The 26732-nt window shown below is 37.8% G+C and overlaps 1 protein-coding gene across 1 annotated transcript in view; it reads left to right on the forward strand.

The window, feature by feature from the left end:
• Positions 1-26732, forward strand: part of mlf1 (myeloid leukemia factor 1) — a 45175-nt gene that overhangs the window by 3135 nt on the left and 15308 nt on the right. The window contains exons 2-4 of the mRNA XM_028794435.2: positions 4990-5143; positions 19093-19179; positions 20417-20545. Of these exons, the coding sequence (XP_028650268.1) occupies positions 4990-5143; positions 19093-19179; positions 20417-20545 (370 nt within the window). The remainder of the gene's footprint in view (positions 1-4989; positions 5144-19092; positions 19180-20416; positions 20546-26732) is intronic.

Raw genomic sequence — 26732 nt, forward strand, 5'->3', positions numbered from 1 at the left:
CAGGGTAACTGACATGTGGATTATGTGACATGAGTAATGTGAAATTTTAATATACAGTAGTGTAAGTAACATCAAAAATATATAATGAAGTATTCCTTGGGTGGTAAATGCCTGTTCCAGAAAAGAGAGTATAAACAAAATGCAAATAAATACCAGTGTGGAAAAAAAATAAAATCTGATTTATATTGTATTATATAAAATTTACAAATGAGCAGTCTGAACATTCTTGCTAACTTTATTTATGGTGATTTTTAAAATGTAAGAGCATAAATATTCAGTATGCCCTAATGGGACATAGGTCATAATAAATCGGCCTACTTAGGATGAGATATGGTGATGCTGTATTGTAACTATTTGGATACTAGGTTCATCATTTAATCAAGCAAGATGTTTCTAATCAGCATGGTTGATGGCATTGGCTTACAATGGTTAATCCATTACCTTTTGCACAGAGTATCATATATTGTCAAGTGGCACCGTCACCAAGCTATACAGCTGGAACACCTGCTAGCCAGAGTCAATGAGTTTGCACTTGAAACTGGATATGTATTATATCATAATACTATTTTCTACTGGTTGATTAATTAAATCTAAAATATCATACTGATTGTAAAACTGGTTGGAAAAAACCTGGAGCCACAGGAAGTGGAACTACAAGTCACTGCTCTAGACACTCGTAGACACAGAAGCTGAAGTCTGCTTGGTGCATGTATTAAGGAAAGTGTTGCCTGTTATTCTTGCAAGTTTTTATTTAATTAAGCAAATGTTTTGTACTAAAGGTACAGTAAATTGGTGCTTACAATATTTGTTGTGTATTTTGAATGTATTAGACATTATTTTTCCCAATTTTCAAGTATTTATCTTGTATGGTTTCTTGCTTTGAAATGTGATCCCATTTGCTTATTCACTACTGGGTCATGAGGGAACTAGAGCATAACCAGGCTGCAAGGTAGGCAGCCACACTGCATAGGATTCCTATCCATTACAGGGCATAGTCAAGTTCATGCCCACATTCTCTTACAATGGTCCTTTTAAAGTCCCCAGTTACCTTGAAGGACAAAACAATAAGGAAGTCAACTCCTAGATGTGACTGGGTTGGGATTCCAACCCAGGATTCTAGGGCTGTGTAGAAATACTGATAACTAATGCACCTCTATACTGACCATTTTCTGTTTATTCATAATAATACCTTTTAGTTTTTTAGATAGAACTTTACAGACAGTAATTTATTTGTCCCAAGGGGGAAATTTGGCTTTTTACAGAAGCTCAATATATAAGTAAATACATACATAATAAACAAAGTGACAAAAGAATTACTGAAAAAGAAGGAAAACTAAAAGTAAAGAAAACATTTGACATGGCCAAAGGTAAAAAGAGAAGCCACAGTCACAGTGAGATTATAAAAGTGTATTGCATTACAGTAAATATAAATGAGCTCCAAAGACAATTCCTGACAAATTTCTGTTGAAACTGTTTTATTTTTATTCTCTCCTTCACTATTACATCCAGGGGGTTGAGAGTGAATCCCATAACTGAGCCAGCCTTTTTAATTATCTTGTTATTTCAGTGGGTCTCTCTTAAATTGATGTTTCCAGCCTAACACACTGCAGCATAGAAAATTACACTGGCCATCACAAAGTTATAAAACATATAAAGGGTGTCTCTACCCACATTGAAGGAATACAGTCTCCTAAGAAAAAAAGTCTGCTCTGCACCTACTTGTGTAGTTCCTCTGTGTTAGGAGACTAGCCCTGCCTGTCATTGATGTGGACCCCAAGTATTTGTAACAGTTCCCTACCTCCACATCCACCTCTAAGAATTGACTTGTCATTGAGGCCCTTTGGCATGGGGAAATTCAATAACCAGTTCCTTGTTTTTGCTGATGTTAAGTTGCAGACAATTGTCTTTGCATCAAGAAACAAAGTTCTTTACCTGACTCCTATATTCTTTTCATCCCCTTTTCCAGTACACCCATATTAGTGCAGAATCTTCTCAGAAGATCAATTAATATGTTATTCATGTTAATTGTATGTTTTTCTTTAATTCTATTATTGTAAAGCACTTTGGCCACAGCGTTCCTATGTTGTTTTAAACAACAACAAAGAAGGGGAGCTGCACACTTCGAAAAGTTGCAGTTTGAAGCTACTAAACGGACCCTTTGTAAGGCTCTGACACAAGAACATACATTTAAAAACAGTGGCAATGCCCCCCACCACAACGAGTCAGACGAAGAGAGTTTAAAATGAACAACCTGATGGTACCAAGTCAGTAAAACATGAAGAGTCACCATTTACAATCCAGGTCTCAGTGATGAAAAAGAAATCCAGATTATTTGAGATAATAAAGTATTGCAGAATAAAAGTTTTATTAGACACTGATCTCACGTTCAAGAGAGCAGCCTTGATAGAAGTAGAAGAGCTCGCTGTGGGATGAGCACGGGTGAGCGTGCGAAGATTAGCAGCGTTTACCCCCCGAGAGCCAACCGAGGAAAAGTGATGCCGCCTTGAAATGGAGAAATTAAATCCTGTGTCCAGCAGCCATGAACCAGGGATGGAGTCCTGTGCAGGAGAAGATGGGTCGTAGGCAACTCGCAGGCATCGGGAAACCAAGCTCTGGGACTTGAGTTGGCATTGTTTAACAGCAATACCAGCTCTTTTTACACGTCGGCGGCAGATGCATTTGTGTCTCCGAGAGGCATTCAGCTCACTGATACAGGTAAACACCGGCGTCCAGGTGAAGAAGTCAGCAGATGAATAAAGCAAAGGTGGAGGATCACATAATATCCCAACAGGAGATGAAAATTGAGAGGAAAGCAAGCAAGAAAATATGTTAAGTAAAGAATCACGATCGTAGGACAGTGGTCGTTGGGATAAACTAATACAAAAAAACAAGATAAAACAGATTAGCGAGACGATCAGACAGCCAGCCACACCAGTCGGCGCCATCTTGAAGCCTCCACACCAACAGCTCTTCCAGCAGCAACCCAAGCTTTTTCTAGATAGTCTCCCAATCCAAGTACAGGCTCAGCCCAGACATGCTTAGCTTCTGGTGGACGATTTCTTCTGAAGTGCATGTGTTATGAATGCTGGTTCAAGATCTACAGAGTGAAGAGGAAATGAGACAGGACTGTTCTTTATGGTGCTCCAATATTGCTCACAGCCCCAATAACCTGTGGTCTGCTGACTCTGCTCAACAAGTAGTTCATTATTAAGGAGAGCAAAGACTCATCCACCTGCATATTTCTGAATTTATCCCTTAACAATTATGGCTAGGTTGGATTGAAGGCACTGGAAATATCAAAAAAACATAATCATCACAGTGCTGCCAGCTTTGCTCAAATGGGAAGGAGCCATTTGGAGCAGACTGACACTAGTTGAAGTGGTAGAGGTTGTTAATGAAGTAGGGATGTTTTGTAGTGACTGACTGTTGGAAGAAGGTGGTGGTGGAGGAAGGAGAAACTTGTTTTTAAAAACTAACTTTTGCACATCAGACAGGAAGAAAGACTTTCTTCCTTGATTAGCTAAAAGTAACTCTTCATACTACTTTGAACCATTTGCTCTTCCTGTGTGTATTCTCTTTAACATCAGAAATGTGGGCATTCACTTTGCTGTAAATTGTGTTATCAGTTGGGAGGTGAAGTTGAACTAAGTTCTACACATACCAAAAAATTGACATAATGGCGTATGAGATCCTTAGTTAGCTAAGCAAAGGAGCATCCTTCCCCTTTAACAATAACTTTGGGAAATGACTGAAGGCCATTCACTTAACGATATGGCCGATATAGAGGAAGAGCAGGTTGCTTAAGTGATACAGTAGGATTCGAGTCAGATTGATGGAGTTCTAACTTTTTCATTTTGGCTAAAGAGGGTCATACCTAATTCTGAAACTTGGACCAGATGTGAGCCTTGGATGGAATTCCGAAGTTGTGTTCAATCATGAGGCATTTAAGCTTGAGGAGGTATAGATGTGTGGGTTCACAGATGAGAAGAAGTTAGGTCATTGTGGTCAAGAGATTTTAGGTAGAAGGGGTACATGTTTAATGGGTAAAAAAAAAAGAAAAATTGAGAGTGTTGTTTAGACATCCAGTCATAACACTAGATAGACAAATGGGTTCAAACATGTTTTTTGGTGGGGCAGCAAGCTTTGCTGTAGTTTATATATTCTTTTGATATTTTGTGGGTGTCACAACATAAAGGAGACCAGGGATTGCATTCCAGGTCCACCTGTGAGAAGTTTGCATGTTCTTCCAGTGTGTGGAGCGAGTGAGTGAGTGCATGCGTGTGTGTATGTGTTCTCCCTGCAGTGGACTGGCACCCTGTCTGGTGTTTGTTCCTGCCTTGTACACTATTCTAGCTGGAATGGGCTCCATGACTCCCCATTCCTACGACCCTGGTCTGGATTAAGTGGGTTAGAAAGTGACATGACATGAAATTTTGTGTTCTAAGATCATCCTTTCTTTGTAAGTTTTCTGTTAAATAAATAAGTATTTTTGGGTATTTTTTCACCTTGTCACTGCTAACCTAAAATAATAACAACTGAAGTTTATTATACTGTAGCTGTTAAAGCTTACGCCTGTGCCTCAAGTTATATAACAATTTATTTTTTCTTGAAAACGAAAAACAGGAAAGCTATATGAATAAGACATGCTTTAACCATGCATTGCCCTTTGACAGAATTTTTTACCATGTGAGGCTAATCCAGTTGTGTAAAACCTTACAAGATTAACAATTTTTCAAGAGAATTTAGACTATAGCACATTACTTGTGTCAAATGCTATCATTACCACTTGCTATAGATCTAATTTTGTGTTGCAAACATTCATATTTTGGCCCTTCATTTATAATGTTAAACTCAATGTGACCCCTCCTTACTCAATACACAGTCTCTAAGTATTTACAATCTTAATCGTTCACCATTACATTTTGTGCAATGAAAACATTTTGTCCAGTACTTAATAATGTGCATGTGTGTTTTTATTTTAATTTATAGGGATCCCTTTCGAGCTCACAGTGAACATATGCACCAGATGATGAGAAGCTTTTCAGATCCATTTGGGCGTGACCCATTTCTCAGCATTACAAATGGGAGAGAACGAGGCAGAGATTTTCATGGTTCCAGTGTGGCCTTGAGAGACAATCATAGGGTAAGCACATCTTCTCAAGAGTATTGACTTTACAGGTTTTATACAAAGAATAGCAAATGTCACTCATTCATAATTCATGTACATTTTGCTGGACTGTCAGTTGTGATCCTGATGAAAGAATATGATATCACACTTTGTCTTGTGGACTGACTGCTTTATAACAGAAGGATAGTGAAAGTTTGACTCGTACAAATTGTAAAGTGTTTCTTCTGCCTAAGACATTTACTTTACCATTTGTGTTGTCTTTCACTTTAATTTAAATTTTTTGTTGCTGTTATTTCTGTTTAATATGTGGTTGAGATAACGTTTAAAATTCAACTCTGTATTGTTTGTATACCTAAATTAATTGTCTTGAGCAAGGCAGTGCACACACTAAACAGGGTATATCAACAGCTGGCATGATGACAATGAACTTCAGGAGAATGTGAATGTCTAAGCAGACAGGCTCAAATTCAGTTGCCTCCCCAAATACTAAAAAGTTTTAGAGGTGAAATGCATGCACAAAAATAAATCAGATCTTCAACCCCACTGATATACATGGCAACCTAATGAAAACTTTATGTAATTACCTTTATTTCTTTTACAAACACCTGGCTGGACAAGTGAGGATTTGGATAAATGCTTGTTAAATAACAGAGGGTACTGTATGTGGGATGTAATATTTTACATCTCTTTGGCAGGTTTTTATAAAGTATGCAGAGTCAGTCATTTACTACTACTGGACTTACAGAAAGCTTTAATCGAAATGTTGTCATGAATCTGCAGGATATTATGCAGCTGACATTAATAATCTACTTAAATAGTTTATGACGCTAAGTCAGTCGGCTTGGTGGTATAGCCAAAATAACATCTTACATTCATGATACATATTGAAGGGAATGAATTGGTGTGCAGATACTTAATGGCAAAAGTGTGTGAATAAAGCTAAGTAGAGCAACATAAAGGGAGTTACATAATATCTATGGAATCTAGCAGAGAGTGTGACTCCTAAAAAAGTTTGAAGTAATAGGACTCAATTAACAAGAGTGTGTTAATGTCCACAGCAAATAGGTGTACTTGTATGAAAATGTTATCATCTCACTGCTGTATATGTTTCATAATGTAAATTAAATATAATCACTAGGTCAAAACTTGTCAGTAGTTTATAGACTGTTATCTTGGCAAAGTCTGACACCAAAATTCCTGAATGTGAGAGTTTTTCTCACCTCTTAGATGAAAAACCACAGAGAACCAGAACATTTAATGTAAGGTATTATTAGGAAATTTTGGCCATTGATTATTAAATGTCCACATATTCAAGACTACTTCTTTTTTGAGTTTAAGTGTAGTATTTACTTACCTTAAGGTTATTTTGTTGGATTTTTTTTTAAAGACCCAATTTATAAATACAGCATTTTTATTCTATTTTAAGATAATTTCTATTACACCTGTTACTTATTTCTAGATTTTTATTTATCAGTGGCAGAGTTATGTAAGAAAAGATCTAAACTTGTGCACCTTAAATTCTAATCTTCAGAGAATAGCTGGCTTTGCTTTGAAAGTCAAAGAATCATAGTTTAATCAGCTACAACGTGTTAAAACTACACCCACTCTCTGGCTATATTTGTATCCTGTCTAATTGCTTTCATCGAATGCCAGCCTTTACATGGAATGGTGACCTTTTTTCACAGAAGGAAGCTGAGAATCTAGAGTGGAGATGAACGATGTAAACCTGATAGATATAACAATTAAAATTTAGCAATTCAACTTTAAAAAACATTATAGTACATTCTGAAGTGATTTTTTGAAACAGTAAATGCTATGACAGTTTAAGTTACCAATATGACACCATCTTTGCCATTAAAATTACATTCTAGAAGCAATATTTCAGTTTTAGAATTAAAGACATAAAATGCCCTTATAGTGTTCAGGTGTTTTTATTCAGATATAGATATATTTTTCTTCCAAATGAACAATGAGTTAGCCAGTCCTGCAGTACATTTCTAAGCAGCTTGTGTTGAGTGTGAATGTTTTCATGGAGTTTTCTGTGTATCCAGGGCAACAACATGAATACAGTCTGTTGCAAGATTTGGTGGAAGTATTTTTAGTTACAGCTTGCCCTCAGTGGAATTGATACTTGTACAAGCTGTATAACCACATTCAGTTTACTTTCAGCCATCAGGTCATGTATACACAAGGAGTTATTCTGAGTTTAAGAGAATTTGTGATATGTACTTTATAATATATTTGCTTGATATTTGCCTGATTTGGAAGGATTTTACTGTATGAATACTAAATATGCATTACTGTACTTTTAACTTGTCACGGGTGCAATGGTAATATTGAAAGTCTGCCTTTCAACTAGATTTTCCTTGGTTTAGTTATAACTATTTATTATTGGTCCATGTTATGTTGATTTTGGCTGCTCTCATGATCTTCTTAAAGTAAGAAATTGTAACTGCAAGGCAAAAATGTTAGTACACTTTTCTTACACTTCTTCTGAATTTACTTTAATTATGTGACTTTATAACTTTTTATTTAATCAAATATACATCATTATTCTAAAACAATCTCTCTGTTATAAAAGGAAATCCTGGAAAGCAAAGCAAAAGCAAGGCTACGATACGTGATCCTCTCGAAAGACAATTTTAAAGACCCGTGAGACCAAAGACACTTGCCACAGTGCAAGACATGCCCTACTTACAAGATAAGACAACGGGCAGAAAAAAAAATTAGTAGTGTAAAGGCAGTCACGCAGCACACACAGCTCCATGGCTCTCAGTGCATATGAAGTGTATAAGGTCAATACGGTAGAAATGAAATGAATAGGGTAGAAATGAAACATCGACGACTAAACAAAGACGAAAGAAAAGCGCAGAGAAAAGAGACCCAAATGTGGTGGAGAGAAAAAAATGCTAAAAAGAAAAACAATAATCTAGGTGCAAATTTAGAAAATAAGGAAAGTGATAATCAGCCCAGAACAAGTGGAATTGAAAACAAAGCACGTCCAATAGGGCTCAGAATTAAAAGATTATAACTTCATAAACGGCAGCAGCGTTATACGTCCTGCAAGAAAGAGATTTAACCACACCCGGGCTGGAAATAAAAGACAATTATTGTTTTTACAATGTCACGCGAGATAAGTCAGTGAGCCATCATTTAAAACAAGTCCACAGACCTCCAACTAAGCAGTTGTTGGATTGCTTTTGGCAGACACGTATAATGTGCTCCCAGCTCTTAAAACAACGACATGCGACAAGCAGAACAGGCAGCTCGCCAGCAGGTTGAAGCCTTTTTTGTTTTAAGTGACTGATACGTCCGATTGAGGGGGGTGGAGTACAGCACGGAAGACTGATAGTGGGGTACTGATTGATGCGGTAAGGGGGAGGCGAGACCCGGGTGAGGAGGGGTCGGAGAGGGTGCTAGACAGTTGTGTTTGGGGTTACGAAGTCGGCGATTGTTCAAGTAAAACTTTTGTGATACTTTATTATGTCAGTCGCTACAGTATAAAAAAAAAAAGATAGTAAAGATCTCATTAGTGCAAACAAAAGGTAATTAATCATCAGAGCCAGGTGTAATTGAAAAAATAGTAGGACAAAGCAAGGTCGTCCAACAACATTTAAAGCAACGACAAGTTTAATTTAAAAGAATACACAATTCGGTCAGGTGTATATTTATGATGACGGAGAAGCGATGCAAATTTTAACAGGCAACAAGTAAGGTGATGTATATATTCCACAAATAACATTAGACACCAAAGGAGATCGTGATATGCCATTCGTATTAAAATGTTTACAGTTTACCGTGAGAATAGCTTTTGCTATGACAATTAAAAAATCAAAGGGACAACCATTAGAAAACATCGGATTATTTATTAGAGAAACAGAAACAATATTCACTCATGGGCGATTATACATTGCGTTGTCACAATGTATCTCCAAAAACGGATTCAAAATTCAATGCGATCTTGAAGAAAAGGTAATTCCATATATTGTTTTTAATAAACCTTTAAAGTAAAAAGTGCAACTAATGAAACTGAAACAATTCCAAAGAAAAAAAAAAAGCTTTTAAAATTGTATATCCGATTAACCAAACGGCGGCACGGTGGTGCAGTGAGTAGCGCTGCTGCCTAGCTGTTAGGAGACCTGGGTTCGCTTCACTGGTCCTCCCTGCGTGGGGTGTGCATGTTCTGCCCGTGTCTGCGTGGCTTTCCTCCGGATGCTTCTTCCCACAGTCCAAAAAAAAAGGAAGGTTGGGTGGATTGACAATTCTGAATTGTCCCTAGTGTGTGCTTGGTGTGTGTGTGTGCGAGCCCTGCGATTGGCTAGCGCCCTGCCCGGGGTTTGTTTCCTGCCTTGCGCCCTGTGTTGGCTGGGATTGGCTCCAGTAGACCCCAATGACCCTGTAGTTAGGATATAGCAGGTTGGATGATGGATGGATGGATTAACCAAACACAGGGGTTGGCGAGCAGGGGGCAGAGCCCCCTAGTATTCTATAAAAATCATTGTTGCAAATTTGTTTGTTTGAATACCCTCTTTATTTAAATATTTCTTGCTTTCTATTTATTTCAAAAATAATACACCAGGGAAGTCCTGCCAGCGTATGTCGACTCAATTAATAGTCACTGAGCCAAAAAGTATGAAACTTTTCACAGGTATACAGATTCAAAAAATGTGAATACTTTTTAAAAAGAACTCAACATGGTCAATGAATTGTAAACTGAAGCAACTTTTTGTAGTTAACAGTCATATTTTTAATTATTTATTAATACCGGTTAGCACTTGAATTGCCAGGAACCCAAGTTATGATATTATCCTAATTCTTGTGTCATATACAATATTTTTATGTTTTAGAATTTATTCATTTTGTGATTCAATGTTTCAGTGATGTTAACTTTAGATAAACTCACAAACTGTCCTAATTCTGTTCTACGATGTATGCCTGAGACATTTAAAGTTATGTACATGCTACCTTCTTTACAGATTTATCCACTTTAATAATGAGTCTTATCCATTGGTTTAAGGGATGACACTGATGTGTCTATCTTTAAGATTGTCAGGTGGATCTGTTTCAGGTTCTGGGACCATAGACCTAAAGGCTTTTACTTACAGTATTGTGTATTTTTAGTACACCTGATTCTTGTGATTCTGCAGTTCATTCAAGGCTTGTCTTGACTTCTTCCGAAGAATAACACTGTATATACTCATGGATAAGCCAGTTTATTTTAGGATCCAGTATAGACCCAAAAATTGTGTTCTGCTTATCTGTGAGCCACAGCTTTTTTTTTTTTTTTTTAAATTGTTCGTGTCAGTCGCATGAAAAGGCCCTAAAATCCCTGTATGGAAAATAATGATGGCAAGAGGAACTCTACACGTTATACAATTGTATTTGAACCATAATTCTCACGCTGTAACTCATTTCCTAATTATTCGGATAACAGAAGAGTTGTCATTCATTATGCGCCCAGCTTGTCCCATTAAAAGAATTTTCTTACTGTCAGCAAAGCTAAAGACATAGTGATCTATGCTCTGATCAGGACCCAAATGTTCAATTAAGAAATCATGAAAAATTTGTAACACATCAGGAGCACCCAAAGATTAATGGTTAAATGTATAGTTATCCATATTTTTTGTTTCATATAGTATGCAAAATAAATACTTTCGTGACATTTCTGTGCATTTTCATATCTGTAACAGTGTGTGTGGTGCGTGCAAAATTAATTTTCCAAAATTATCCACCATACTTATTCCATTAAATTTGATCATGACAAGATCTAAGTTAGGGCCGGTTTATACTTCATGCTCGGAAAGTGTACGCATCATGGTGGCTATGCGTTCCCAGCGTTCATTTGAAGCATTCTCTAAACGCGTCCTCAGAAATTAACGCAACGTGTGCGCGAGTTGCAGTACCAGCAAAAAATTGGGGGGCGCAGTGTAATAAAGTCAGAATGTGATGTCAGAGTCTCTGTTTACTGTCTACACGTGACATAAAGCCACTTTGCAGATCGTATAGGACCAATGTGCATACTTTGATGTTTGATGACTGGTTCGATGTGGTGAAGCAAAATGCTGACACGATACATTTTAAAGACCTCACATACCATTTTCTGTGCTGTCTTTTTTTTTTTTTTTTTTTTGGTACCTTCACAACAGCATCAGAATATACGGCATATTTGAGCCACAGAGAAAAAAAAAAGTTAGGGACACAGTGAAAAGATGTAGTTTGTAATTAAACTGGAAATTTCAGCTTAAATTTTGAAATGTCCACTTTCATCTCATAGTTTATTTTATCATTGAAGTAGACCTTCATAAACATCATCTTAAAACTGACCCAGTTGTTAATTGCCACACAGAACACATTAAATTTATAATATTCCAACTCTCTGCACATTTAGAACCCTAGATTTATACTTGATATCACTTTCATGATGAAATGCATTAAACTATGTATATTACATTTTACAGATAAATCGTTAATTTAAGTAATGAATACTGCTAATAATGACACATGTGGGGGCGGCACTTTGGCAGATCGGTAGCGCTGCTGCCTCACAGGGAGTCACGACCCTGGTGTTTCCTGCCTGGTGTTTTCATATTTTCCTTGTCAGTTTCCACAGTGTGCTCCGGTTTCCTTCCAAAGACATGAAGTTTTGCGGACTCCGTGATGCTAAAATAACACTAGTGTGTTGTATGCTTGTGTTCAGTTTGTGATGAGCTGATGCCCTGTCCAGGGATTTTGTTTCTGTCTTGCGCCCAGTGCTTGCTGGAATGGGCGCATTCCTGGGTTGATGGCTGTAATCATTAAACATCCTTTTCAGAGATATTGTGGCAAGGTGTCCTTGGAATTTAATGAATGTTTCGGGAAATTCACAACACAGCGAAGCCAAACGTTTTCTTACCGTGATGATATCTCACTCTTCCACCTGGTGGAAGCTTCCAGATTTATGTAAAGTACAAGTGCAAGTATAAACAGTACAGCGCTTGCGTAGCAGTAGCGTCCACTGGAGCATGTGTCACATTGCATGAAGTATTAACCCGGTCTTAGTCTGCAACTTTGTTCCCCTGCTCCAACTCCATGAAACATACTGCAACTGCAATCAGTCTTAAGTTTTGGTCTGTTGCAACAGGATCTGCAGCTTTTGGGCACACTGCAACAGCATTAAAACCAAAAAGGACTGTTACCGTAAATACTAAAACCAGATCAATACAGGATTATCCCAAGTGTATAGCACACTGTAACTGACCCAAACTGTTTTCTCTCATTCTGTATACTGTATAAGGTAAAGGAAAGTTCACAGAAATCAGAAAATATTCATAAACACTGCAAGAATTATAGAGCTCAATTTGTAAGTAATGCTTATTAGACAACTTTGGAGCCAACATAGAAGGCTGCAGGGATACTTTATTTTGGCAGTTCTACCAAAGGGGTGGAATTTCAAAACCGGGGAAGACACAAAGATGGTGCATGACAGAACTCATTCTAAAGAAATGACATTGAGCTATATATAGTCTTCCCCGTATATACAGTTTTCCCCATTGTTCTAGTCATGGGGAACACCTTTACCTACTGTAGCTGCAGTGGTTTCTGTAAGTTCCTATTAGAAGGACCATTATTACATGTCAGACAAAATCAAGCATCTTTTCCAAAACCACTCTCTCACAACATTGCTCTTGGCCTCTTCTCTAATCCAGATGACATTGCTTATCATTCTGTTTAACTCTTTCTCGACAATTTTTTGGTGAAACGACACTTCAACCAAGTTACCATGCTCCTGCTTCAAGTTCACCACCCTCTCTTATTCTACTCCGTGTGGGCATCTCCATTTGCTAATTGGTTTGTGCCGACTGTCCATTCTTCACCATCGTTTCTGCTGGCGGTCTTCACTTGTATAGCTGTCTTATGCTGTCATCTGCCTACCTCATCTCGGTGCTGCACTGCTGCATGCACGATAGTTCATAGCTGAGTCACTGTATTATGGGTTACTTTTAAAATTAGTTGTATTACTCATTACTTAAACAAAAATAAATATGTTACAACGTTTCATACTGTATTATAAAATGTAATTCATTACAAACTGCTTTACTTTACATTTTTTCTTCTTTTGTATGAAAAACTGAACATTTTACTGAGCCTCGCTTGTTATTGAATACTAAGTAACCTTCATGAAACTGACCAGAAAGAATAACAGATCTGATCATTTTCATGTGTTGTATAAAAATGTTTACTCATTCATTTGTGGTGAAGTAAATATACTCTGTCCCCTTTTTCCATCCTCAAATTCAAGTCCCCAATGATTTGCAGTATGAGCACTAGCTGCTGCACCACCAGATCATTTATAATATGTATAGCAAATATCTAGATTAAAACTAGACTGATACCTAATTTATAGGTTTCTTTTATACCACAAATGCACTGTGCCATTTTTAGAAATTGTGGGTAAATGGCTACTTACAGTGCACAATAGAGTTTCCAGTTGTTTGTATGCTGAAACTTTACATACATATTTGATCCAGTTGCTCAGTGATACATGTACATGGCTCCAATGGACAGTCTTACGCATTCCATAAACTTCTCTAGATGTCAACAAAGAAAGATCTGTGTTCCTGACTAGGCCTGGATAAAAATATCGATTTTACAATTAATTATTTTTTTCATTTAAACAATTTAATATCGAATCTTAAAGTCTCAAGATCAATATCATTAATCTCTATCTTGCTCAATTACTATAAGTAGGTTTTTGCTTCATTTTTGGCATCTGATCCAGTAGAAGGCGCTAATGCTCCTGTTAATGCGCCTGTTAAGGCTTTCTATGGGAAAAGCACATTACTATGGCACATAAAATGGTGTGTTCTCTTTCACTTAAATCAGATGTGTGGACTTACTACCGATTCAAGTGGTGTGTCAGTAAAGAACAACTGGATAAAAGCAAAGCCATATGAAAGCTGTGCAACTCAGATGTTAATTATTGTTGTAACACAACAAATTTGAAAAATCATGACAATGTATTCTGTCTGTTTTACAGAGAGAATAAAGGTTCTTAAAATCTTAAGTAATTCACTATTGTGTATGTTTGTGTGTTTTTTTTGTCAGGTTCTTCCAATAAAGGTTTCCTAAGATGCTTTTGTCATTGGCCATTTAGTTGTATGTGTGTTGCTATATGATATTTAGATTTTTGAAAAACAAAAATATGAAAATGAGCATGACAATGGTAATACCCAGTGTACAATTTTATAGCGACATCAGAAAATGAGGTCATGAGACTGCTCACACTACATGACAGCCGACAAAAAATTCTGATATGACAGAAATTCTTCCAATTGTACAACAGCTCAATCAAAAGATGCAGTTGGGTGTCACAGCCCCTCTCATACTGCATGTGAAACCATGGTCGATGAAGATGAATTTTGGGCTAAGTCCTAAAGTGAGTTGTCGACTGAAATTAGACTTAGTCATGCTAGAATCACATAATGTATGCCTACCATTAGAGGATTGCATGTAGCATTATCTTGAAATTGAAAGGATTAAATTTATCCATCAGTATACCTACTGCATAACATTTTTTTACTTGATTACTATGTAAGAAATTAACTTCTTCCTCACTAGCTGTCATCAAATAGCCAGAATGCATATATTCATGATGTTCCACAGCTACTGTATAGGCCATGTCTTTAAAAGGCAATACTTGTGCAGAATAATACAGTTTTTTTTTTTGTTTAAGCCTCCATAGTAACATGTATCTTTTTTTTAGGTAACTTAGGTATTTTAGTTATTTTTACTTCAGTAAAATAGGTTTTGCATTAGACTTCTTGTTACTTTAAAAAATAATGAACTGACCCCATTTAAAATTTTCACATTTGACTTATCCATTGGCAATGCATACCTCATGGTATTTTGATTAAAAATTCAAGGAATCGGCTTATCCGCAAGTATATACCATATTTAAAATCTTTCAACAGCCGTGAAAACTAAAAAGCATTACTGTTGCTAATTTTGCTTCCTATTTTAATTTCTATTTTAAAAATTTGCTGTAAAAGCAAGGCATTCATGTGGAATTTTAATAACTAAATGTTAAAGCAATTTATTACTTGAATATCTAGTTAAGCATGCCGAAATAGATAGAACTTTATTTATTCCCAGGGAGAAATTTGACTTTTTACAGAAGCTCTTTGAATGAATAAATACATACATACATACATAAATACATATGTATGCACACACTAGAATGATTTAAAAGGAAAAAAATTAAAAAATACAATGAGGCATTATGCAGGAGTATTGCTGTTGATATTAAGGAGCCCCAGTAGCGTTCCTTGACACACTTCTGCTGAATAATTTGTTGGCTGAAATTCCTCAGTGTTAGTGTGTCAGAGAGGAGATGTGCAGTATCCAGGAGGTCCAGAGTGCCTCCCATAACTGAACCTACCCTTTTAATTATTTTCTTGATTTGTTAAGCCTCTTGAAGTTACATTATTGCCCAACCACACCACAGTGTTGAAAATTGCACTAGCACAACAGAGTTGTAGAAGAGATGAAGGATGTCACTATCCATATTAAAGGAACACAGTCTCCTAGGAAAAAAAAGCCTGTTCTGCCCTTTCATATATAATCTGTGTTACGTGACCGGTTCAAGGCTTACCTTTTAACTTCTTTAAAGCTGTTAGTTAATAACATATTTGAAATACATTTGGGTTTTATTGACATCTTTCCTGTTCAGCCCATAGTTCTGGATTTACTGGTAAAGCCACCATTTGTAGTCTTGACTAAAGATGTGTGTGTGTATATTTAATATATAATATGTCTATATCTCCAAACTAAACAAAATTTAGGACATGTTGTGGCTGAGTTTAACAATGCAATTTGATTTCATTTATGATCCTGGGTCCGTGATTCTATACCCTCGTGATATTTTAAACAAATTCTAAATTAAGACAAGCTGTGATTGAAAAGTTTTTGTTTAATATTATCTCAAAGGAACAATTAATTTATGATTAATATACTTAAGAGCAAGGCCCTTAACCTGCAATTGCTGAGCGCTTTGAGTAGTGAGAAAAGCGCTATATAAATGCAAAGAATTATTATTATAAAATACATTTTCATATAAGCATACAAACTTATTCACATTTTCAGGTAGTAACCTTCACAATGCACACAAAAAAAACAACCATTCACTTGGAAAGAGGTTGCTGGAGTTGAGAGATCTGTTTTGGTCAATGAGGAAAGCAGTGGATACTTCAGTGCATTTTCTTTCCAGCATTTCAGCGGACAGGTAGTGCAAAAGGGGACTCTTTTTGGTACATCTCAATTTCTTGCTTTATCCCACTCCTGGGTTGTGTCACAGACTCAGTGTGAAATAATCTCCAAGGAGAAATTTCACTGCCAAGATCTTGGGAGGCAATTATTCCAGCACTAATGTACTGTGCCTGTCAGCAGTTTTAACAAGCTGTTCTGCTCCATCTACTTCAGTGCCTTTACTCTCTTTACTTTCTTATGTTCCCAGTGTTTCTCAATCTACAAATAGCAGAGGTTACAAGGCCAAGTTTTTTAATATAAAAATAATGACTATTTGCAGTTATATTTTTAATATACAGTATGTGAAATCTTTGACAAGTGTGGACCACCAGGGGGCGTAACACTCCCCAAACCCCAACACAGACAGGCTGAGACACAAGTCTTGCCAAATTGCATACCTTTTATTAAAGTGGGGAAGTGTTTTTCTTTTGTCCCCCCTAAACATCAACACAGTACAAAGCACCAAATAACACACAGTCCTTTCTTCTTTGGTCTTTCTCTCAGTCTGCACTCCTCCTCCCGCAAGCTTTGTCCTCCACCTCCCAACTCTGACTCACTGACTGATGGTGAAACAGTTTCTTTTGTAATGCACCTTGAAGTGCCTGAAGTTTTCCTTGACCTTCTTCCGGATGCACATCCGAGTGTGGCAGAAGTGGTGCCCCAAAGGGTTCAGCTGTAGCTGCAGCACTCCCTGGAGGCACCCACAGAGCCCTGCAGGGACCCATGGTGTATTAGCAACCCAGGGGGCTGCCCTCTAGCATCTCAGGGATGATACTATCCTTCCACCCAGCTGGTGTTCCGGCCATGCAATGGTCCTGGCCATCTGTCACACTAGAGAGAAACAACTTGAAACTGGTCAGAAGTCATGAGATATCAAAAATGTAATATGTAATTAACATCAGTTCCATTACATATCATTATGTGAACTGACATTAGTTTGCTTTGTGTGTCATAAGTTTTTGTGAGTAGCACTACTAGTATTTTACAAAATATAATTTTGACTTGAGAACATAGGCATAAGCATGTACACACAGAGATCTGTGCACTACTGCTGCTCTGCTTTTCCTTTATTTTGTTGAAGACAGCATTCCTTTGGCTAGGGTCCAGATGTGGCAGAGTTTGAAATCTTCCATTCATCCCCAAAGTTCCACTGCCCTGTCCATGAGGTCTTTCAGAATGGCCCTCTTTATGTTAGCCATAATGGTTGAATATACCCTTTGGTACAGTGCTTTGTTCATTCATGTTCTTCTGGGTACAGTGAAAGGTACATGGGGAAATGTTGATTTTCTGGCATTGTGGTGACTGTATTTTCTTCATAAGTTTAAGCAGTTGTATGATGTCCATCCCTAATGCTGGTACCATGTACCGCTGGGCTTGTAAGGGCTGTTTCTATCTTGGCTTACTGCTCGGTATAGGAAATGAGCATTTCCAGTGTTCTGTTTCATTTTTATGACGGGGAATAACTAACAGTGTATGTGATGGAAGGCCCAGTAATTTCTGTCTGGTGGCAAACACAGCAGTATTATTGGGGTACCAATGGAAATAAGCAACATCCTATACCACTTGGGTAGTCCAATTCCGAGTATGAATTCTGATGTGAGGGTAAAACCATGTTGTGTTCATAATGTTTCAATTAACACTTTCAAGCTCCCACAATTAACTTTTTTAAGCCCCCACTCAAAAACATCCAAATTCAGCAGCTCAGCAGTGTTGCTTCCACTGTGGGTTTCAAAATGAGGCAGAGTTTGAGGCACCAAACTCTGTTTGCTGGTGATGGTATGGGATTTGATTGTGATAGAACTCTAGTTTGCCCTGGTGGGCCAGCCATCGGTAGTAATTCAGATGTTGTCGGCTTCTTTCAGGGTTTCCCTAATACTCATCTTAGCCTCTTTGTACAGGGTGAGTCAAATTATTGCCAGTAAATTAGGAACAAGAGGGAGTGCTGCACTTAGTCTATAGTATGTTCACGTATAGTTGAAACCCTGTACTCTGAATCACAGAAAATAACCTTGAATCCTTTGCAATAAAGATACCAATAAATGTTGTTTCTTAGGCGTTTGCACTGGACTGTGGAAGTGGGGTGGCAAATAAATTCATCAGAGTTCCTTGGCCTTTAGACCTTTGATTCTTTGCTGGTGGGACTTATACTGTAGTTGTCACTGTGATGGAGCTGTACATGGCTCATCATGTTAGTAGTGTTAGCTGTAACTTGTATTTAAACTCTCTTGACATGCTTGCATATTGTCTTTGTCTTGTTAACTATTTTCTTGCTGTTTTCTTTATTTAACAGGAAATCCAAAAACCTGTGACACAGTAGACTGACAAGACATCAAGCCACCCTAAATTTCAACTTCAGCTGACCATTCTTGTTTTGGTTACAGCACATTTAGTTACACACAACTTGATAGGCTTGCATTAACAAATATACTGCTATTTCACCCTTTTGAGTATTTTAGTCCAGTTTAAACAAACAGAATACACATTATCACAATACATCTTCATATATTTAGATATCCAAAAAGAATATAGTATTTTTGAATTGTAAAATTTTGTGACATAAAATATCATTAAAGCTTACATCCACAGTTTACATAGTAATACAACATTTCTCAGTTAAAACTTTTCTAAAACATATCTTTTATTGTTTGAAACATAATTAAGTAAGTGCCTGTTTTTTTCAGGTTTTTGATGGACAGAATCCTTTTGCCTTGATGGATGATTTAATGTCTAATAGGAGGAGTATGTTTACAGATATGCATAGAAACTTTGTAAGTATTTATTTTACATTAGTGTTCTTCCACATCTTGAATATGGAATCATTAATTGTATCATTGAGAAACTGAGAAAAAACAAGTTAACAATAAATTCCTTAAAATGTGTATAACAACTTGTTTACATCAAAGTTCTGGTGTACGGTGTTGTAACTTTATACAGTAAATATTGGAAAACAGATGTTTTTGGTGTGATCATTTTAAATGGTGCGACTCAAACCACCTACACCTGAACACCAGCAAAACCAAGGAGCTGGTGGTGGATTTTAGGAGGCCCAGACCCCTCACAGACCCAGTGATCATCAAAGGTGACTGTGTGCAGATGGTGCAGACCTATAAATATCTGGGAGTGCAGCTGGATGATAAATTAGACTGGACTGCCAATACTGATGTGCTGTGCAAGAAAGGACAGAGCCGGTTATACTTCCTTAGAAGGCTGGCTTCCTTCAACATCTGCAATAAGATGCTGCAGATGTTCTATCAAGCAGTTGTGGCGAGCGCCCTCTTCTACGCAGTGGTGTGCTGGGGAGGCAGCATTAAGAGGAAAGACGCCTCACGCCTGGACAAACTGGTGAGGAGGGCAGGCTCTATTGTTGGCATGGAGCTGGACAGTTTAACATCTGTGGCAGAGCGAAGGGTGCTCAGCAGGCTCCTATCAATTATGGAGAATCCACTGCATCCACTAAATAGTATCATCTCCAGACAGAAGAGCAGCTTCAGCGACAGACTGCTGTCACTGTCCTGCTCCACAGACAGATTGAGGAGATCGTTCCTCCCCCAAACTATGCGACTCTTTAATTCCACCCGGGGGGTAAACGTTAATATTTAACATTATACATAGTTATTGTCTGTTTTTTCACCTGCATTATTATCATTCTTTAATTTAATATTATTTATTGTATCAGTATGCTGCTGCTGAAGAATGTGAATTTCCCATTGGGATTAATAAAGTATCTATCTATCTATCTATCTATCTATCTGTCTGTCTGTCTGTCTGTCTGATTGTGGCTATAATTGGATAGGTGCAGTTTGGTAAGGCTTTTTTCTGCACTGCTGAGTCTTCTTGAATATAAATATTACAAAAGAATGGAAACTTTAAAAGTTATTACCACGGATGTACACATAACGTTTTAAACATAATGCATTTATTCCTAGAGATCATAAGTAATGTATATTGATTATCATATTGCAGATGATCTTCTGTGGTTTTAATTTTTACTTTTTAAATAATTAGGAAAATTTCTCATCGGAACCTAATGGGCATTCATTTACATCGTCTTCAGTAATGACATACTCTAAAGTGGGGGACAAACCTGCAAAAGTCTTCCAAGCCTCAAGTCAGATGCGACAAGCTCCTGGAGGGGTATGTCTTTTTTATTTTTTTTATTTTTTTTTTTTTTTTTTTTTTTTGAAGAAAACATTACAAATATGTAAAAGTAATATTTCATCATCTGAAAGAAATTTTTAAAAATACCAGCATTATTATTTTTTCATTACATGTCAAGTATGCAGGAAAATTTGTCAATTTGGTAATTTTTCTGGTTTTGGTTTACTTTAATGTTGTAATAGTAAAGCTGGATATTTACTCCTTTATCCTAATTTTGTAATGTGTGTGTAATGTGTAAACAGACATCAAATGCTGTTTTTTTAACTGTTAAACATATTTATTTATATGCATTAGTCTGTTAGTTATTTAGGGTCTGAATTAGAGAGAGTCTGAAACAGAACATTTCATTTTCTGCCAAAAATAGAAACACTAAAGTAGGATAAGGGCTTGCTTTCAGAAATAATAATGTGTTGACAGTTTAATATCCTGTGATGGACTGCCTTCCCATGGAGTGTTGTTTCTTGCCTTACATCTGATTTTGTTTCAAAAGGTTTCCAGTTTCCTTTGACCTTCTAATTAAAAAAAAGAAAATTGGTTGGAAAAATTGATAGTTTTCAGCTTGAACTTGTGCTATGTCCTCAGGTTTTGGCTTGTGACAAAAGACAAAGACACAGTATTGGTTGAAAAAATCTATTTTGCTGAAAGAGAAATCAGGTTCATTTTAAAAATTTGATTTCATTTAGTCCTAATTTAAAGTCTAAATTTATTTGTTGTTACAGTAAACATGTGAAATTGATTTGAATTAATGTAAACAATTTTCATATTTTGTAATTTCAGTCAATCAGTCATTATCCAACCCGCTATATCCTAACACAGGGGTCTGCTGGAGCCAATCCCAGCCAGCACAGGGCACAAGGCAGGAACAAATCCCGGGCAGGATGCCAGCCCACCGCAGGACACACATACATCCACACACCAAGCACAATTTTTAGGATTGCCAGTGCACCTAACCTGCATGTCTTTGGACTGTGGGAGGAAACCGGAGCACCTGGAGGAAACTCATGCAGACACGGGGAGAACATGCAAACTCCACACAGGGAGGACTTGGGAAGCAAACCCAGGTCAAAAACTCAAGTATTGACGTAACTTAGCAAAATTCATTAATAAACAGGTTTAAATACCACAATGGATGATTTTTTTTTTATTTATTTATTTATTTATTTTTATACAAATTTTATACTCCAGAATTACTTAATCATGAGAAAGGTAGTTGTTTTAATCATTAATTTAATAAACAACAATCTACAAGTATCATTTCCTTCCATGTCAGTAGATATATTCTGGCCTCCAAATTTTAAAGGAAAAAAAAAATAAAGTGACTACTATATTATAAATGGAGGGACACAACCAATGCACCTGGCAGGAGTGATATACTTGGTGTAACTCTTAACACAGATTAGTTTAAAAATGTTCTTGATGGTACATTTAAAACTAATATTCTTCATTCTTCAGTAGGTTTTTACACTGAATGCCAAATTATCATTGTTTAAATGACTCTGTATGCTGAGAGATGTATATCAATAGGTTGGCTTATTAACATTAATTCATTCATAAATTTGTCTTTTTTTTCCCCAAGATTACATTATCTCAGATTCAGAGCACACCAACAAGCAGATGATATGCAACTTAATTTGGATGACCTATAATTTGTTTTTATTTTATTGATTTTATTGTAATCGCACAACATTCCATACAAATAGATCCATTTTAACAAAAATAGGATCGAAAACAAATCAACCCCCAACCCTGAGAAAGAGAGCATGACCAGCAGAGTAAAACGTAAAGCTAGTGAAAATAAGTAAATAGATGAATTAATAAGTGAATAAAGATTACAAATTTCCATACTGGATCAGTCGAGCCCCGGGTTAACAACGACCGCCACCAGTACTGTTAGTCAACAGGTTGCTGGTGAAAATTGGGCTACTGTTAGCCGAAGAAGAAGAAAGGGGGGAGACGTGTCTGGAGGCAGGAGGAGAGGAGGAAAGTAAGAGTGTAACTGAGGGTAGGAACTTTGAATGTTGGCAGTATAACTGGTAAGGGGAGAGAGTTAGCAGATATGATGGCGAGAAGGAAGTTTGATATATTGTGCGTGCAAGAGACTAAATGGAAGGGGAGTAAGGCCAGGTGGATCAGAGGTGGATTCAAATTGTTGTATCATGGTGTGGATGGGAGGAGAAATTGAGTAGGAGTTATTCTGAAGGAACAGTATGTCAAGAGTGTTTTGGAGGTGAAAAGAGTGTCAGGCAGAGTAATGATTATGAACCTGGAAATTGGAGGTGTGATGATGAATGTTTTTAGTGTATATGCACTGCAAGTTGAGTGTGCAGTGGGTGAGAAAGATTTTTGGAGTGAGTTGGATGAAGTGATGAACAGTGTACCCAAGGGACAGAAAGTGGTGATTGGAGCGGATTTCAATAGGCATGTTGGTGAAGGGAACAGTGGAGACGAGTAGGTGATGGGTAGGTATGGTGTCAAGGAGAGGAATGAAGAAAGTCAGAGGATAGTGGATTTTGCCAAAAGGATGGACATGGCTGTGGTGAATACGTATTTTAAGAAGAGGGAGGAACATAGGGTTACGTACAAGAGTGGAGGAAGATGCACACAGGTAGATTACATCCTATGCAGAAGAGTTGATCTGAAGGAGATTGAAGACTGCAAAGTGGTGGTGGGGGAAAGTGTAGTTAAGCAGCATAGGATGGTGGTCTGTAGGATGACGTTGGAGATCAAGAAGAGGAAGAGAGCGAGAGCAGAGCCAAGGATCAAATGGTGGAAGCTGAAAAAGGAAGACTGCAAGGTTGAGTTTAGGGAGGAGGTGAGACAGGCACTGGGTGGCAGTGAAGAGTTACCAGACAGCTGGGAAACTACAGCAGATGTAGTAAGGGTGACAGCAAGAAGGGTGCTTGGCATGACATCTGGAAAGAGGAAGGAGGAAAAAGAAACCAGGTGGTGGAATGAGGAAATACTGGAGAGTATACAGAGGAAAAGGATGGCAGAGAAGAAGTGGGATAGTCATAGAGAGATGCAGAAAGTAGACAAGAATACAAGGAGATAAGACGCAAGGTGAAGAGAGAGGTGGCAAAGGCTAAAGAAAAGGCGTATGATGAGGTGTATGAGAGGTTGGACAGTAAGAAGGGAGAAAAGGACCTGTACCGATTGGCTAGACAGAGGGACTGAGCTGGGAAAGATGTGCAGCAGGTTAGGGTGATAAAGGATAAAGATGGAAATGTACTCACAAGCAAAAAGAGTGTGTTGAGCAGATGGAAATAGTACTTTGAGAGGCTGATGAATGAAGAGAGAGAGAAGAGGTTGGATGATGTGGAGATAGTGAATCAGGAAGTGCAATGGATTAGCAAGGAGGAAGTAAGGACAGCTATGAAGAGGATGAAAAGTGGAAAGGCCGTTGGTCCAGATGACATACCTATGGAAGCATGGAGGTGTTTAGGAGAGATGGCAGTGGAGTTTTTAACCAGATTGTTTAATGGCATCTTGGAAAGTGAGAGGATGCCTGAGGAGTAGAGAAGAAGTGTACTGGTGCCAATATTTAAGACTAAGGGGGATGTACAGGACTGCAGTAACTACAGGGGTGCAGTGTAATTGATGAGGCACAGCATGAAGTTATGGGAAAGAGTAGTGGAAGCTAGGTTAAGAAGTGAGGTGATGATTAGTGAGTAGCAGTATGGTTTCATGCCAAGAAAGAGCACCACAGATGCAATGTTTGCTCTGAGGATGTTGATGGAGAAGTTAGAGGAGGCCAGAAGGAGTTGCATTGCGTGTTTGTGGACCTGGAGAGAGCATATGACATGGTGCCTTGAGAGGAGCTGTGGTATTGTATGAGGAAATCGGGAGTGGCAGAGAAGTACGTAAGAGTTGTACAGGATATGTACGAGGAAAGTGCGACAGTGGTGAGGTCTGCGGTAGGAGTGACAGATACATTCAAGTTGGAGGCGGGATTACATCAGGGATCGGCTTTGAGCCCTTTCTTATTTGCAATGGTGATGGACAGGTTGACAGACGAGATTAGACAGGAGTCCCCGTGGACTATGTTTGCTGATGACATTGTGATCTGTAGCGATAGTAGGGAGCAGGTTGAGGAGACCCTGGAGAGGTGGAGGTATGCTCTAGAAAGGAGAGGAATGAAGGTAGTAGGAACAAGACAGAATGCATGTGTGTAAATGAGAGGGAGGTCAGTGGAATGGTGAGGATGCAGGGAGTAGAGTTGGCAAAGGTGGATGTGTTTAAATACTTGGGATCAACGGTACAGAGTAATGGGGATTGTGGAAGAGAGGTGAAGAGAGGTGAGAATGCAGGCAGGGTGGAATGGGTGGAGAAGAGTGTCAGGAGGAATTTGTGAGAGATGGATATCAGCAAGAGTGAAAGGGAAGGTCTACAGGATGGTAGTGAGACCAGCTATGTTATATGGGTTGGAGACAGTGGCACTGACCAGAAAGCAGGAGACAGAGCTGGAGATGGCAGAGTTAAAGATGCTAAGATTTGCACTGGGTGTAACGAGGATGGATAGGATTAGAAATTAGTACATTAGAGGGCCAGCTCAAGTTGGACGGTTGGGAGACATTCAGAGAGGAGAGATGCTGGGTATGTTGGGAGAAGGATGCGAAGGATAGAGCTGCCAGGGAAGAGGAAAAGAGGAAGGCCTAAGACAAGGTGTATGGATGTGGTGAGGGAGGACATGCAGTGATGGGTGTAACAGAGCAAGATGCAGAGGACAGAAAGATATGGAAGAAGATGATCCGCTGTGGCAACCCCAACGGGAGCAGCCGAAAGAAGAAGGAGAAGAAAACGAAATGGGGAGAGAATCTGCTTCATCAGTGCTTTAAAAGCTTATTCTAAAATGTTATTGATTAGATCCTGCCAGGTTTTGAAAAAGTTCTGGACAGGTCCTCTAAATGAGAATTTGATTTTTTCCAATTTCAAATAATATATAACATCAGTTACCCAGTGACTTAAAAGAGGAGAGTTAGGATTCTTCCAGTTGAGCAAGACAAGTCTACGTGCCAATAGTGTAGTAAAGGCAATCACAGTTTGTTTCTCCTTCTCCACTTTAAGCCCATCTGTGAGTACACCAAACACAGTTCTTAATGGGTTAGGAGGGAGTGTGACACCAAGGCTGTCTTGAAAGGCATTTAAAAATTTTGGTCCAGAATGATGTTAATTTGGTGCAGGCCCAAAATATGTAACCCAGTGAAGCAGGAGCTTGATTGCAGCGTTCACAGGTTGGATCTTGCCCTGGAAACATTTTGGACAATTTTAAATGAGACAGATGTGCTCGATATATAATTTTCAGTTTAATAATTGTATGCTTTGCACATATGGAGCTCGAATGAATTCTCTGCATTGCTACCTTCCACTCCTTTTCTGAGATATTGAGTGAGAGATCCATTTCCCATTGTCCTCTTGGATCTTTGAAAGGGAGGGACTGTAAAATGGTTTTATATGTTACAGAAATGCTGTCTGACTCCTGTAATTGGTTTTTAAAGTAGTATCAAATAATTCTAAAATTGAATAGCCCATCCTTAAGATCTCTGGTTCAGGTTTAAATATTATACCCACTTTTATTTATTTAACGTATAGTACCATTTTATTAGCGGTAAAGTTAACTGTTATATGTAAAACTTTTGTCTTTTTATAGTCTTTTTTTTATATACATATGGCCACTTAGAAATGTTGTGCAGTGCAGGCATGCAGTACTTTAACTGACTGAGATCATTGGGGAACAGCAGAAAAATTTGTGTTGGTCAAGGTAAAGAAAAAATGATTAGCTGTTGTCTTCAGTTTTACAGTTAGAGTTTTGAAAGTAGAGGAAGTTCGCACAGTGATGAGAAAGTAGATAGAGACACTGGTTTTCTGGACATATATACAATATTTGTTGTAGGTATAGGGTAGACAGATTAATGTAGGTACTGTACATGATTACACCTGATCATAACAATTGTGCATGTGCTTTTTTCAGTTTAGTGTTAAATTTGGTAAAGTGACATAGCTGATCGCTAAAATGAGACAGCAAGAGTAAATAATGGTGCAGTGAAAATATTAATTATTATTAAATCCAGAAGAGCAAAAATGTTTACCAAGGTTATGGTACTTTAATTCTGTCTCTGTTGTCATGTCCAGTGCTTTTGGTTTCCCCCATGAAGCCCATGTATAA

Source organism: Erpetoichthys calabaricus, chromosome 2 (genome assembly GCF_900747795.2).
Source record: "Erpetoichthys calabaricus chromosome 2, fErpCal1.3, whole genome shotgun sequence".
Classification (NCBI taxonomy): domain Eukaryota; kingdom Metazoa; phylum Chordata; class Cladistia; order Polypteriformes; family Polypteridae; genus Erpetoichthys; species Erpetoichthys calabaricus.